The sequence below is a fragment of the Echeneis naucrates genome, chromosome 13 (assembly GCF_900963305.1).
Source record: "Echeneis naucrates chromosome 13, fEcheNa1.1, whole genome shotgun sequence".
Lineage (NCBI taxonomy): Eukaryota > Metazoa > Chordata > Actinopteri > Carangiformes > Echeneidae > Echeneis > Echeneis naucrates.
In genome coordinates, this window is record NC_042523.1 from 1,218,303 (window position 1) to 1,233,322 (window position 15,020).

Below are 15,020 nucleotides of genomic sequence, written 5' to 3' on the forward strand. Positions count from 1 at the left end.
CAACACTGAGTGGGAGGGGGGGCTTGGAGTAACTTGAAGGGGTTGGTAATCACCTACATGAGCCAGAATGGCCAGATTTTCAATGGTTTTATAACTTTGTGAAATATTGAATGAAAATCTTATAATGACACAACAGTAAGAGGCAGGTGGTTGGACAGCCCATGGTCAAATCCTGGTTTTATAATACCTGTCACCATTACAGACACCCGAGTGACAGAAACACACTCTGATTTCAACTGCAAGTTTGTTTTTGTGTGAAGGTTGCAGACTTTAATCAGAGCTAGATTGTCATATGGGACTTCCAGAGCACTTCCTGCAATTGTTTAAAATTAAAAGCCCTCCAGTGTGCAATGGACAGGCATTCTTATTGCTGTGCCAGTCAGTGTATTGTGTCATTTCCTGCTTACTTCTCTTGCTCCCTCCTGCTCTCTTTTTTTCTCTGCTCACTGGTTTGTTGAGTTATCAATCAGAAAAGGTGAAGGAGGTATATCTCATGAAAAACAACTCATGAGCATGTGGAGCGGCAAGACTGAAAATATCAGTTCATTTTTAATCATTCATAAATCAATTTTGAGTCTGTAAATGGATATGTCTATCGTCATAGTAAGATGAAACGGAGGCACTGAAACAGTGATGATTGATGGGAAATTTCTCTTCTCTTCCTCCTTTCAACCAGGATGTCAATGTCAGACTTCAGTCAGCTCACCATGTGACTCAAGCCTGTAAAGTATTTTTTCACCTGAACCTTTAAAAACATGGAAATAATTCAAACTCAGTTTCTCCTGCTCTGAATAAAAGCATGTTTGTGTATGTGTATATCCAAGTTGGTGCTGTCAGAGGTGGACAGAGTAAGATCTAACTCCCAGAACTGTTCTGTTCTGGCTCTGATGCAGAAGCACCAGCGACGTAGAGACATCAACCTGGCTATAGCTCTGCATGTTTATCAGGTATACATCTGTCGTAGTCACACCATACTTGTTTGTACTTGATTTGGCATAATTTTTGTGCCTCATTTCTGAGTGTCTTGTGGGATTCTATTTGCAAATAAAAATAATTTTTGAAAGTACACAAATATATTTTAAAGATAAAATATTTTTGAGCATAACTCAACCTAAGCAAACAAAAATCTATTCTGTCCTTAATGAATTTATTTCCCAGTTTGCTTTTATCCATATAGTCACACAAAGCTAATGTCTATCACTTTTTTCAGACAGCTGGTCCCTCACAGATCTTTGTTCTTTAATCTGGCAGATACTTGCCAGTATTCTCAATATTCTCTCAGTATTCAGTAGAGAGAATTCAGTATTCTCTCTGTACTCTTAACATCTCTCCTCCCAGATATTTGTAGGTTGACACCACCTCCATGTCAACTCCACGGATATTCACTGGATGAAAAGGGAGCCTGGACTTTTAGAAAACCACAATCATTTTATTTGTCTGTGAAGTGTCCAGTAGGAGGCAATTTTTGACTCCAGTTGCTGAAGGATTTATAAGGTCCCTATATTCAGATTCCTGCCAGTATTCTCCAAGTATTTCTAGATTTACTTGAAGTCTCCTGTATAAAGTATGAACATGAATGGAGCCAGAACTGTCCTTTGTGAAGCCCCCATGCTGCTCAATAATGTCCCAGATATGTAGTTTTCCAACCAGACAAACTATGGCCTGTCTCTCAGGTAATCTGTGATCCAGGAAACAGGTAAGGGGTCATCTTCTATCCTTTTGAGCCTGTCTCTGAGGAAGTGATATACTTAAGAAACCAAAGAACCTCACCTGTTAGTGATGGACAGAATGGACCAGAATGGACCAGAAGGTTGAGGTATTTTGTGTCTGACATGACAGTAAGTTCTGAATAGAGGTCTTGAGGTTCAAGATCTCCTGGCCTCCCGGTCTGTGTAACTTCCTTGATGTCCGTTTTCTCCAGACTCAAGGTGTTGCACAGCTGAACTGGCCTGATTTACAGTGTCTGTGGGACAAGATCAGGAAGTGGACAGTAAGTTCATCACCACATCATCCCATCATAAATAAATCAGTTGACAACAGTCAAAATAAGGTTGAATAGCTGTTGGTTTGTGTGAATCAGGAAAGAGCGGTTTATCTGCGTGTTTCTGTGCTTTCTGTGTTTGTGTGTGTACTGAGACATTGTGCATTTCTTAGTGAACACTGCACAACAACTACGTTCCGGATGAAGCCTTGTACATGTACCGTAATAATAATAATTGTTTGCTTGTTCTCCATCAGACCGTCATCCTGTAAACTCAGTGTGTGATCTTTCCTCGGGACATTTTCCTGGTGTTTGACAAGAACAAAACTCAACACCTAGAGTTTCTGGAATTAGCTCCTGCTCTGAAGGCAGCAGGTAGATCTTAGGACACTGAAACACCTGGTTCCTCAGAGCCACAGGTCTCCAGTGTGCAGGCTCCTCATCTGAACAGCAGGGGGAACCAGCCAACCTTCTCATCACCTCTGCACTGAGGTCATGAGACTTTTTGAATCAGACCAGTCATTTTCATGACTCCTGATTGTAGCAACACTTTAGATTCAGTTGAGACATTGTAACATCAAACAATTTGGGGTAGCAGCTCTATCAGTGAGGTGTGTTCTGGCCTCTCTGTTTTTGGAAATCATTGATATGCACGTCGCTCATATGAAGCTCATCATGGAGTCTTTCTACTGAGGTGACAGCATGAATCTCCATCACACCTCCTTAAGAACAGCTGAAAGACAACGACTGGTTGGACTGAGATACACAGAGCCTGACCTGACTATCAGTTACCCTGGCTTCCTATACCTGCTGATGAAAATGGAGAGCATGATCAGTAAGTGGGTGGCAGGAGGGGTAAGATCAATAAAAGAACAAATTATGGGTTTAAGTCAGATGCTCATAATAATTTTGCCTCTTCTGCTTGTAAAAACCAGTGACAACCACATGCCAACATGCAGTTTGTATCCACAATGTGATGGAATTGCTGTAGGGAAAATAAGGGGAAGGGACTAAGAAAGAACCAGAGAGCTGGTGACAGGAGGCCCTGGAGAAGATGGGACAAGATATAAGGAGAAGGAGGGGATTGGAAATGTGGATGCCTGTAACCGAGGAAGCTCAAGCTTTTTCCTTGCTACTGTGTGAGGTCATGATGTCATCACAGTTTATCACCCATCATGTTCAAAAGTTGTGCTGCAGGCACTGTGATGACTATTTCTGTATTAGTGTAGTTAGAGGCTGGATATCCTAAAACCAATTCAAAATCAACATCAAACTGGTCCCACACCAGTGGCCACCAGTTAAGCTGAAACTAAAAGAGAAGTAACTATATGAAAACCAAACAGGAAGTTACCAAAAAATTTACTTTGAAGATAAAAACTATGCTGAACATGAAAGCAAGTAATATAAAGATGAGATGTTTTAATAACTCACGCAGATCAGCTGATCTCCTTTTAAACAGTGAACCCAGGAGCCGTTTGATTTTATCTCAGTTAGAAGGAAACCAGTGTCTGCTTGAGTGTGAGTGAAAGACGAAACAGGTTTGAATATTTACTGACTCATTAAAAATCAGATGACATCATCAATGCTCTTGTCACACCCGTCAGCTACTTGCCATATGCTCATGGGTGGGGTGTCAACGCAGGACCAGAACAGAGTCTTTATGTTTTAACACCTTTTATTGATTTTAACATACAACATATCAACTGACATATATAAAATATACAAAATACAAATAAACAAAATATACATGTCCTATATAAGTTTAGAGATAGTCAGTAGTAAAACTTATTCCTTCCCTTCCTCCTACCTCCCACAACCTTCCCTACCACTCGTCTGCTGCACCTACATTGACTGCCACATTGTAACCAGTAGAGAGTGTTTAGAATCAGTCATAAACTGGAAATTTCCACATGCTGTTAGCTCTGGCCTCTTGTCCACAGGTAGAGGAAGAGTCATGTCAGACATGTCTCATTTGTGTTGGTTTTGTTTGCAGACAAGTTTCACGTGTATGACATGATGGGAATGGGAACAGTGACTGTCAGCTACAGACCCCTCATCACTCTGACTTCTCCTGTCTTTATCGGCTTTCAGTGTCTCATAGATACATATCTAAAGTTTGTTCATAAAGGAGATGAACTGTAACTTAATGTTCTCTACCATTCCAGTGGCTCCGCTTGACTATGTACAGCTGACCTGACCCATCGTTCAGGATTCACCTGCCCATACCCAGTTTGATCTTTTCTGCTCCGCTGATCTTAACGTCCTCTTTTTATATATGCAACAGAAAAGTGTGTCAAAAATATCACAGGCTGAATCTCATCAGAATCAGAATACAAGGAATTGTGACTCAAAGTTCAAAGAGTCACTGTGTTGGTGATACTTTAAGATGGAGTCTTGTCCTGAAATTGGACATTGTCTCACAGCCTGAGTCTAGGATCTCTGCTGCTTCCAATTTAGATAATTAAAAACCAATTATATGATCCTTATCATTTCAAAATGATACAGTGTTTGGCCAATCACTGCTCATTTTAGTTGATGTTGGAAGCATTAGTAGAAAAATGATTGTGAACTGTCTTAGTGTTCAATCACTTTTGTTTACCTGTGACAGGGATAGGCAGTGTGAAAAAACATATTAGATAAAAGTTGCAGGTTTCCTTCTTGTGGTATTTTCATTTTCAGGTGGGCCATTTTTATTTGTTCATGTGTTGAATTGTGTCTTCATTTAGCTTCTGCTAACATCAGTTATGGACCTTGGAGGATGATCAATGAATCAGTGTGATGTAACTCTTGACTGTCTTTACGGGTCAAAGGTCACTTAATCTGCAGGGTCTCCCATTAACCCCCAAAGTATGCATAAATATTTTCCAGCATATTTTTTTACAGTGCAAACATACACACAATGTGCATGTGTGCGCATTGTTGTTTTTGTCACTCACACGTTGATGTACTGCTGTTGTGTTGATTCAGACTTTACGGACAGCATGTCCTGATTAAGTCTCATTTCTTGTCTATTTCATCTCTTCTTAATTAAAACATTTACTGTTCTGTATTTCATTCTTTTGTCCATACAATTTCTGCTGCCGAAGGAACAAGTTTATTGGAAAATAAAAGTTGTCCAACCAGAGGATAGTTTCATAAAACTCAAGACTCACAGACTAAAAACTATAAACAATCAAGATAAGTAGATTTTTGTTTTCCAACAAAGTTCTGATAAACTCAATGTTCAGAGCTGCCTCTGCCTCTGGCTTGTGTTGCTGTTATCTTCATTCTCATCGTCTTCATTGAGATGTTCTAGTGAAGTATCTGCAGCCACACAGTGCACCAGAGAAGGTCAAGTCAGATTGTCACACAGCCTTTAAATATGGGCTAATAGAGACCAGTCGAAGTGCCCTAGTTATAGAGTTGCAGATGGGATGAGATCAAAACTGAAGCATGGCCTTGCTGCAGCCAATGTGCTGAAGTGGTCTGAGGTCGACTTCCACAGCTGTAATGGAAGCCTTTCCTGTTTTAAAATATTTCCATTTGAGCATCTTTTGGTCCAAGATAATTATCTGATAGGGAAAATCTTTGCACAGGAAACGATTATTGTTATTGTAAAAATGTAAAATGTAACTAAACCTGCAATGCAGTGTCATTCCAAACATCTCAAAGATACTAAAAGACAAGTAACTTTGTAAGAGAAGTAAACTCTTTTATTCTTCGTAATGTCAGTTATAATGTTTCATGGTTCCAGCAGGTCGCTTTTAAAAGTACATATTCAGATATATTCACGAGCTGTTGGCGCCAATTGAAACAACAGGCGATGAATGGAAATACACTGATTTCTACGAGGAAATAGAGGACGAGGCCTTCAAATTAAATATTCGTGCCAGACTTTTATAGAAAAATTTTAATTTTTAACTTTACACCATCTATCCACCGACACTCTGGATGTACACTGAATGATTTACTGGATATTCGGTAATGGATGAAGAAAATTAGTTATGTTAGATTTTAAGTGGAAAAATTGTTCAGAAACAGAAGGAGAAAAGAAAACAATTTAGATGAATACTGATTACACAAAGAAACAGAAATAAACCAAACAACGCATGGAAAATTTAACTGAATTATTGTGAAAGGTCTCGCCGGAAGCGTGTGTGGTGGGTGAGGGTAACTTATTGGAGCAGCGGGTTCCTCCCAAGCAGCTTCACCGACCAGAGTAGCTTTTCTTCCTACCGTCTCAGCAGAGGGGCTCTCTTTCCGCGCAACTGAGCTTTAGCACGGTTAAACTCTAACTACTGGAAGCGGCAGAAGACGGATCCTTTGCCCGCTCCCGATTCGCTCCTGTGCCGCCTCTGTAACCCGGGCCGCCGCTGCTCTTCCCCTCTCTGTCCGGAGGTTTTTGGCGCTGACAATTTTGTGGCGCACTCAGGGTTTTTTTTTTTTTTTTTCGCTGACATGGTCGATTATCACGCTGCCAACAACCAGTCCTCAGCCGGTGGGGCGCAGACCTACATGGAGCAGGAGAACGACTGGGACCGGGACCTGCTACTGGACCCGGCCTGGGAGAAACAGCAGCGGAAGGTAGGCCCATCAAGCCGGGCCCAGCTGGGCCGAGTCGAGCCGGGCTAAGGGACAGGCAGAAAGAAAATGGCAGGGATGGGATGGGATGGGATGGGGAGTCGAGGTCAAGGACCGGGTGTGGGCCTTGGCTTTGCTCTCAGTAAACCCGCCGCGCTCGGCTCTAAGCTCGCCCTGGCTACACTCGGTGCCAGACGTTTTAATTTCACTGACGACCCGATCGTTGAAAGGCAGGGGACCGACCGAAAGGTTGTTTTTTTTTTTTTTTGGGGGGGGGGGGGGGGACTTTACTTCCGGAATGAAAATAGGTGCAGTCTAGCAGAGAGAGAGCAGTGATTGTGCAGATAAAAACGCGGACTGTGATTGATGGCCGCCGGCCTTGGTCGGTCCGGGGTCCGGTGTCGGGCCGGTCCCGCTCGGTGAAGGCCGGTAACGCGGCAGGCTGTGCTCTGTTTCAGGCCGAGGCCAAGGCTGTGGTCGGATCTAGCACGGCGACCAGGGGCTTCTCTCCCAGCAGGTGCGACAGGCCTTCACCTGGTGAGAACTTTTCCATAATGGCCCTGGAGCCATTTGCAGCTCTGGTGGCAGACAGGAAGTGGCAGGATGAAATATGAACAGCCATATTGGTCTGTTGGTCAGGCTCAGGTGACTTGTCTGACAGGACAGGAGGAGAAGTTGTATAACTCACCAAAAAGAAGAGTGAACGACATTGGCCTTAAAGCTAGACCAGCCATTGTCTGTGCAAAGACCCTCCTCATTGCAGAGCTCTCTTCAGCCCTCACACACAAAATCACTTCAGAAAGCCATATGGTGGGTCCAACTTTCCATTTCCCTGCTTTCTGGAGTAATGCCCACCCTGCCATGTTTTCTGCCAGGATACACAACCCATCATCACTACCATCACTCATTCTTCCTCCTGCCTCACATGTGTCTCCATAGACCTACTGAGCTGTCACTGAGTCCAGTCTTCTCATTTTTTAAATGAAGCTGATGTGTAGACCATGGTGACCTTTCCACCGTGGTACCTGGTTCCATATCTCTGTGGCCACCACACTGAAGGTTAGACCTGACACAGGAAGAATCTCATCGGGGGGCTGCGTAACCAAGTGTAATGTGAGCAAGCATTACTAGTCAGGATGGAATGATGGACATGGTGTGTTTGTGTGTGTGCAGTATTAACCATCTTAGTCATAAATTAGTCAGATAGCTGACATACTTCCCAGTGGTGTAACAACATGCTACGCATTGAATAGTGTATTTTTATTTGGCCACTTAGCATTTTAGCTGTCAACATCAGACATTCCTACAGTTGATTTCCATCAGACCTGACAGGTCCATTCTTCAGTAAAACCCCCTCTGCATGTATGTTTAGGGATGTGGGTCAAAGGTTCTGTAAAAGGAGATTTGAACCTTTCAATCATTAACAGAATAAGGCTGTGTAAACCATGGTTGAGTATGCCCTCTGCATTCCTTTGGAGGCTGATAGGTGTTGGGTGGCCTGGGAGCTTAAACCTGGGGAAATGTCCCACCGACAGGCTTGAACTGTGTTAGCCACAATGAGATGGGGAAATCAAGAGTGAATTCTTGTGTGGTTACACTTGCTGTGACAGTTATTGCCCAAAAATTAAGCAAATGCTTCCTGTAGAAATCAGAAAGACAGCTAATATGAGTGTGGGTATGAGTTTTCCTGTGTTGTGAATCCATAAGGTCAGAGACAACAGCAGGTTTTGCAAGGTTGAATTGACTTGGGTACATGTACATCGTTGAGTAATAGGAGAGGGGGCAGAAAGCTGGGGCGTTGTCTTTATTAGGTGCTGATAGCAGAGAGGTGGACAGGGACCTCTAGTAGAGACAGTGGAAGCACAGATTTCACATTACCTCATAAAAAAGAGACAAGGAAAGACAAGGTGTGTGGCTCCAGTGAACTGACTGGCAAACAGGCTAAGGCTCTAAAACTTGATAGGACTCAGGCTTATTAGTCCAATCAATAGCAAAACTGCTCCTGGATATTATATTTCTCAACACTCAGAGAACCTGGAATGAGCCCCAGCTGAATTTGGTAAATGCAGCTTGTTTCAATTGAAGCCCCGCCCCTCACAAACATTTCATTAAGTCTTTCTGTGCTCAGGGATCCACACGCTCCAACATGTCAATGATGACGCCACCTTTACAGCTTTATTGTAAATCTGCAGGATGGCAGCTCCATTCAAATCCCACTTCTCAGCAATAGCAAGGCTGAGAGAGACTGTAAAACCAAGCCTTGTGTTTGGGGTCAGAAGGGTGTTAAGCGTTATGACTAACCTTGGCATCAACAGCTGCAAAGGCATTTTTACAGAGAATAGCTGCTGTTGGCTTCCCCACACGCAAAGTATTTGAAGTCCCTCATCCAAATGAGGAACATTAAAAAAAAGAAAAGCTTTGATTGGCTTCTTTTCTAACACATTTATTCATTGACAAAAATGTCAGTTACATACGGCAGGGTAGCGTAGGGTGAGAGAAAGGGAGATATTCCAAACAGGTGTAGGCAGGAACATGATGCTGCATTAAGTTCATGGGCATGATGTTTTATATTTATTTATGTCTCCTTTTGTTTTCATAATGCTGACCACCATTTTGACAAAAAAAATTTTTGTGGTGAAAGTTGTGTGTGTGTGTGTGTGTGTGTGTGTGTGTGTGTGTGTGTGTGTGTGTGTGTGTGTGTGTGTGTGTGTGTGTGTGTGTGTGTGTGTGTGTGTGTGTGTGTGTGTGTGTGTGTGTGTGTGTGTGTGTGTGTACCAATTTTGCTGGTTAAGGCGGCAGCTAGACACAGGGTCACTTGTTCTGTTGCCACCCACCTTCACATGCTTTCTCTGGGATGGGTGGCAAGCTGTAGTTCAGAAAGCCATGTCCAACTATGGAGCAAATGATGCATCCTGCTACATTAGCTAACATCTGTTTCTCTCAGCATGCCTGCTCCAAAACAACCTGTAAAAGGATGAAGGGCGCCAAAAACGTGTGAAGAGGGCAACAAAAGTTGCAAACAACAAGGGACAATGATTCATAGCGAAAGAGACAGTAGCAGCGCTTTGACTGGTTCACTGAACTAAAACCCTCATGAACAGATTAGTGATTCATGTTTTCAGCTCTAAATGAGATGGCAGAGCTACTCAAAAATCAGTCAGTTGACTTTATTCATCAAGTCAAACATTTTTGTGAATTTTTATCTTTATTTCTCTTTTTTTAGTCAGCCAGTGTGAAAAGGGAACCTATGAACTAAAAGTTAAATCATTAGCTCTTAAACAGATAATCATTTACAACCCTGCTCAGTGGTCAGGGAGGATTTAGCCTTTATCTCAACACAGGCCTACTTCAATCAGTAGCTCTACACACACATTGGGGTGGGCGATAATGTGAGCCTGTCCCTAACTGACTCCACTTCAGCTGACTAGGATCCAGAATCAGCCAGTGGACCTAAACAAGAAGCAGGCAGCCAGTGAGAGGAATGTACCCCCCCCCCCCTCTTCTGCCTGTGGTGCTGTGGTGGTGGAGCATGCAGGAGGAGACATTCCTTCGGTAGCCCATGGTGGGATGGGACTTTTTTCCCAGGAAGAGGAAGGGAGTGGGAGTGGGGTTGTTGCGCCATTGGAGCATGACTGCCCTAAGACTGTGACTGCCTGCTTCTTGGAACTGTTTTCTCCCCTCTGCTGTGGTAGGAGAGGTCAAAGTTCAGACCAGTGACCAGCTCACATAGCAGGAAACAGGAGGCCATGGTCCAATCAGATGGAGGGGTGTGGCCCAGCAGCTCTCGGCTCGTATTGACGTTGGTGTGTGGAGGTGGAGAGGTCCAATGCTTCTCTTTCAGAGATTTCTTCACGGTCTGTTTCTCTCCCGCTCTGTGTGAGGAGAGCATTGCATTTTTGGGATTTGTTTGGGCCTAGGCGTCCAAGTGCAACCTCAAGTCAGCCAGGCTCTCCTCGATGCTGCTTCCCACTGATAAATAAAAATTGGCAATGAAAGCGTCTAAAAACTTCCTATAGCTTGCCTGCCAAAATTGATGTTGATGGTTTTAACTTGAAACTCAGAACCTCCCCACCCCCTTTATAACTGAAACACTCCTACACCAACCTGTTTATTTAAATGGCTAAAGATCGCTCACACCATCAACCATTGTTCATGTAGTCGCATTGGGTTCATTGGCAATTAAGCTGGCAAATGTACTGACTTTTGTTCTCTTCTGTTCCCTTAAAAAGAAACAAAAACAAGCAAACCTTTGTATTCTGGGCAGTTTTGGTGAGAACCTTTTATTTTATTAGTTTACCTTTTATTATAAACCTTTTATCCCAGCTGCAGGGGATGCAATGCAGGTTGCATTACAGAAATGAACCTGTTCTACAAATATAATGGCTTGGCTTCTTTATTTATTTTTTAAGAATCTTGGTATTACACAGCTTCTACTGTTGAACAATTGACATTTTTAAATCTGGATTAATAGTTAAACTGGTTAATACTACCATTCATCCCCTGCCACTCTCATGCCCTCAAGTGTTTTCCTGATAGAGGTATTAAACTGCTGGTGTGTCAATGCAGTTGTTTAGCAGCATGATCTGAAACATCTAATGTTGGAGCGATCCATACGCTGAGGACAGACTCTGAGAATACATGGTAATTGTGTTGTACCTCAGTGTTAGCAACATTTAGCAACACTAATGAGCCATCAGACTCATCAGACTCGTGTCATGGATGTGGCATCACCAGAAGCTTAGACCATGGACTGTGATTTAGAGCAGAGACACCATCTCCGTGGGACAGTACATGATCTTAAGGCAGGGGCGCAGCTAAAGGCAATCAGATTTTCAGGAAACACTAAGGGGGTAATCTGTTGCCTGAAAGACAGTAAGATAAGAAACGGAGAGATATTAAGAGACAGTGTATGTTCAGCTTTCTTTGATACCTGTCTCCATGGCTGTGCACAGCAGCTAGAACTCATGTATCTGAAGATGCAGCCTCCCTACTCTAATCTCAGTGCTCTGCAGAGCACTGCTTTGTATTTTTGGAAACACCACTTCAGAGCTCTGCTTTCTACTGGCACCTGAGGGAGGGAAATGAGTAGCATCAGTGAGGCACTGTTCTCTCAGTTTGTGAATCCTAATGACACAACAGATGGATAACTATCATGTGAACATCTTTAAAAACAGTTTATTATGTTATGTTATTTCACTCTCTTGACCTAGTTTATCATCTTACAGTTTGACCTGTTCCTTGGGAAAGGCCACGCCCACTACTATCAGTTCATATTTTAACTCCGGCAGCAGCATCTCTCCATGAATTTGGAGCTGTCAAAACTAAGAGTCTCCAGGTAGTGTTTTATTTTGAAAACTCCATGGTTGAGTTGTGGCCTGGATGTTTTATTTTGAGAGTGATGGCGATCTGTCCCACCAGTTGTTCCTTAATGGCTCTCATTGAAACTGTCTCTGACCTTGTTGTCTTTGTAGCAGCTGATGCTCATTTACACTCAATAGTTTCTACTGTTCCTCCTGCCTCTCGTTTTCATCAGCTCAAACATGCCCAGTGAGTGGAAATGATTGGACAAGCAATGTATTTTCAGCCTTGTCACTGTATACACACATCAAGATTATATCCAGATTAAGTCTGAGATGGACATAAAGGGAGGAAGTTTAGCAGGAAATAAAACCTGGACTTGGCTGAAGAGTGAAAATTGTTTAGATTGTTGAAAAGATGAAAGCAGGAAACAGCTGATAAGAAAAATGAAAACGATGCAGAGCTCATAGTCTTAGTCTTTGTGCTTGGGTAGGTCAGGATCCACAGAACAGAGCATGTTCTTCGATTATAGTGTTGCTATGCAGTGTATACCTGGATGGATATCGTGTACTGACACACCCAGACAGGTTCTTCCTCTTAGGACAGTGTAAGAATGACAGGGAAACAGAACCGCGACAGGCTGTGACAGTTTGATTGGAAGTAGCTGGGGTGGGGAGGCCTCCTTCTACACCTGGGACACACTTGTACATTTACAGAGCAGAGAGAGATGACTGGAGGGGAGGGTGGATCAGGGACTGAATCAGGGATTTAGTCTATTTCTCTTTAACTAACACAGCTGAGTTCTGTCATTGCCCAGTCTGTGTTGCACCATACCACCACAGGTTTGCCATCTTGGACAAGTACAGTCAGCAAGTCCCCTTGTTAAAACACAAAATAAGAACTTTATATTTTGTTACTTGAGACCCAAGGGGAAATTTTGTTCAAACCTCAGAAAGAAAAATCAAAACAAAATAAAAGCAACATTTGTTTCAAATAAACCTTCGCTATATCGCCAGCCTTGCTAGTAACTCATGTGAAGAGACTCAATTTAAACTGTAGGTGTAGGTGGGTTTCCTCTGGGACTGTCTCTGATTTCTCAGTGAGTTCCTGTTTTATTTTTCAACTGCTTTGAAACAAGACAATTGGGCAAAAAAGGTGAGGAAGATGAAGAGGAAAGACCTTCATCCCAACAGATAGAATGAGTGTGTACATACAGTTTTATGTATACACACAGACTAATACTGCAGTTGACTTGGGGGTGGTGGGGGTTACCTGGAGTCAGGGTTGGTCTCAGTCCACATCACAGCAGCATTAAATATTTAGTGATTGTGCCTCTGGTGCTCTCATTATAGCAGAAGCTCTGCTCACCAGACCCAGAATTCCTCATCTCATCTTCCTCTCCTCCCCACCCTCATGTCGACTGTCATATTTGTAATGTCTTTGCTGGAATTGTTAAGGCAACAAGCTCAGACAAAGGAGTTTCAGAGTGTGTGATTTGTCAGTCAAGCTCTGGGGCCTCTGTCTGCTCCTTATGAAGGGTGTCCCTTTGAGATCACCAGCTCGGAGGCAGAGTGGTGGCAAAACGGGGTCTAATTTTCTCTTTTTACAGTTAAAACAAATCCAGCCTGTTATAGGCTAAGTCTAGTCTCTATGCAGGTGTGTAGTAATCCAGTGTTGCCCCTGATTAAAGAAATAGGAAAGAGACTAGACTAGTATGGAGAAATGTTTGTTAAAATGAGAATTGTAGTAGTGGAGGGGAATCAGAATCATTGTGACATTGCAACATTACACAATGAACTTGAAAGAGCAGATTTTTCTCGTACAAAATATAGAAAGTAAGACAAATAGAGATAAATCTAAAAAAAAAAAAAAAAAAAAAATCCCAACTAAACTAAGAAGAAAACAGTTGCACATGGACACACAGGCACACTACTAGTCAAAAGTTTGGACACCCTTTCCTATTCAATTGAATAAGAAAGTGTGTCCAAACTTTTGACTATTAATATATATCGGGCATGTCCCATAAACCTGGGATATAGATGGATGAAGGAGGTAATTAAGAGTAATGTAAACCATGTAGGTAAACGTGTGGTCTAAATTAGATATCGAGTGTGACAGCATTTAAACAAAATGTTTCTGAGTCTGTGTGTTTTTGTCTTTATGGATCTGAAGTGCCTGCCTGAAGGCAGATGCTCGAACAGTGTGTGTCCAGGGTGAGTTGGGTCCTGAACTATGCAGTTCCTCAGTTGTAAGGAGAGGGCAACTGACTATCTATTGGGCAGCCTTTAAAATGTTTTAGAGCTCTTTCCTCTGTGCTGCTGTACAGCAGGAGAACCTGTAGAGTCTCTTGTAGGCTTTTTCTACTACCCCAGCAGTGTGAGCAGCCCAGGTCGGGTCCTCACTGATGTTGAGTTCTAGGAAGTGGAAGTCTGAGACCCTCTCCACACAATCCCAATTAGCAGCAAGTAGCTGGATATTGTCCTCTCTCTTTGTTTGTTGGGACAGAAAATCCTTTACCCAATGGTAAAATGGGGTATGGAAGTCCTGTGTCCAGTGGTTTGATTACCGGTCTGTGGGGGAGGATGGTGTTAAAGGCAGAGGGCTCTAGGTGGGACAGGACAGCATGGAGTGCAGTGACCACAGCGTCCTCCGTAGATCAGCCAGCTCTGTAGGAAAACTGCTTTGGGTTGAAAGAGGGAGAGATGAATGACAGGATGTTGTTTTTGATGAGTTTCTCGAAGCAGAAACCTACAGAGTGCGCCTAAACTCATGCTCCTCTACACTGAATATGAGGATGAACTTGGTGGTGTTGGGTTGTGGATGTAAGCCAGTTGCTTCTGCCAGGTTCAAGGTGTAACTACCAAAGTAGTGGTCCACCCGCAGCTCTGAAGTTTCTCCTGTATTTGATGTGCGAAACTAACCATCCTGCTGTTAATATCCAGGTAGTCCTAGATCTTCCTCCTATAGTCAGATTTGGCCTCTCAGATGCCCCCTCTTCAGGGCTGTGCTGCAGAGAGCCCTGTCACTGGACTAGAAAGCAGTGTCCCTGTCCTTCAGCAGCCTCTGGACCGCCACGGTCATTCAGGGCTTCTGTTTGGGGCAGACCTGGATGTTTTTGTCTACTGTGACAATATCTTTGCAGTTCTTGATGTAACATAGTACTATATGCTGCTAAACACCT

General features: G+C 43.0%; 1 protein-coding gene across 5 annotated transcripts in view; it reads left to right on the forward strand.

Moving 5' to 3' along the window:
• Positions 1-6,152: 6,152 nt before the first annotated feature.
• Positions 6,153-15,020, forward strand: part of LOC115053401 (alpha-actinin-4-like) — a 38,789-nt gene continuing 29,921 nt past the window's right edge. For 2 of the 5 annotated variants that reach the window (XM_029518059.1, XM_029518062.1), the window contains exon 1: positions 6,154-6,544. In XM_029518059.1, coding sequence (XP_029373919.1) covers positions 6,419-6,544 — 126 coding nt within the window. In that variant the 5' untranslated portion in view covers positions 6,154-6,418. Of the gene's footprint in view, positions 6,545-15,020 lie in introns of all 5 variants that reach the window. The other 3 variants (XM_029518063.1, XM_029518061.1, XM_029518060.1) reach the window with 3 other exon arrangements.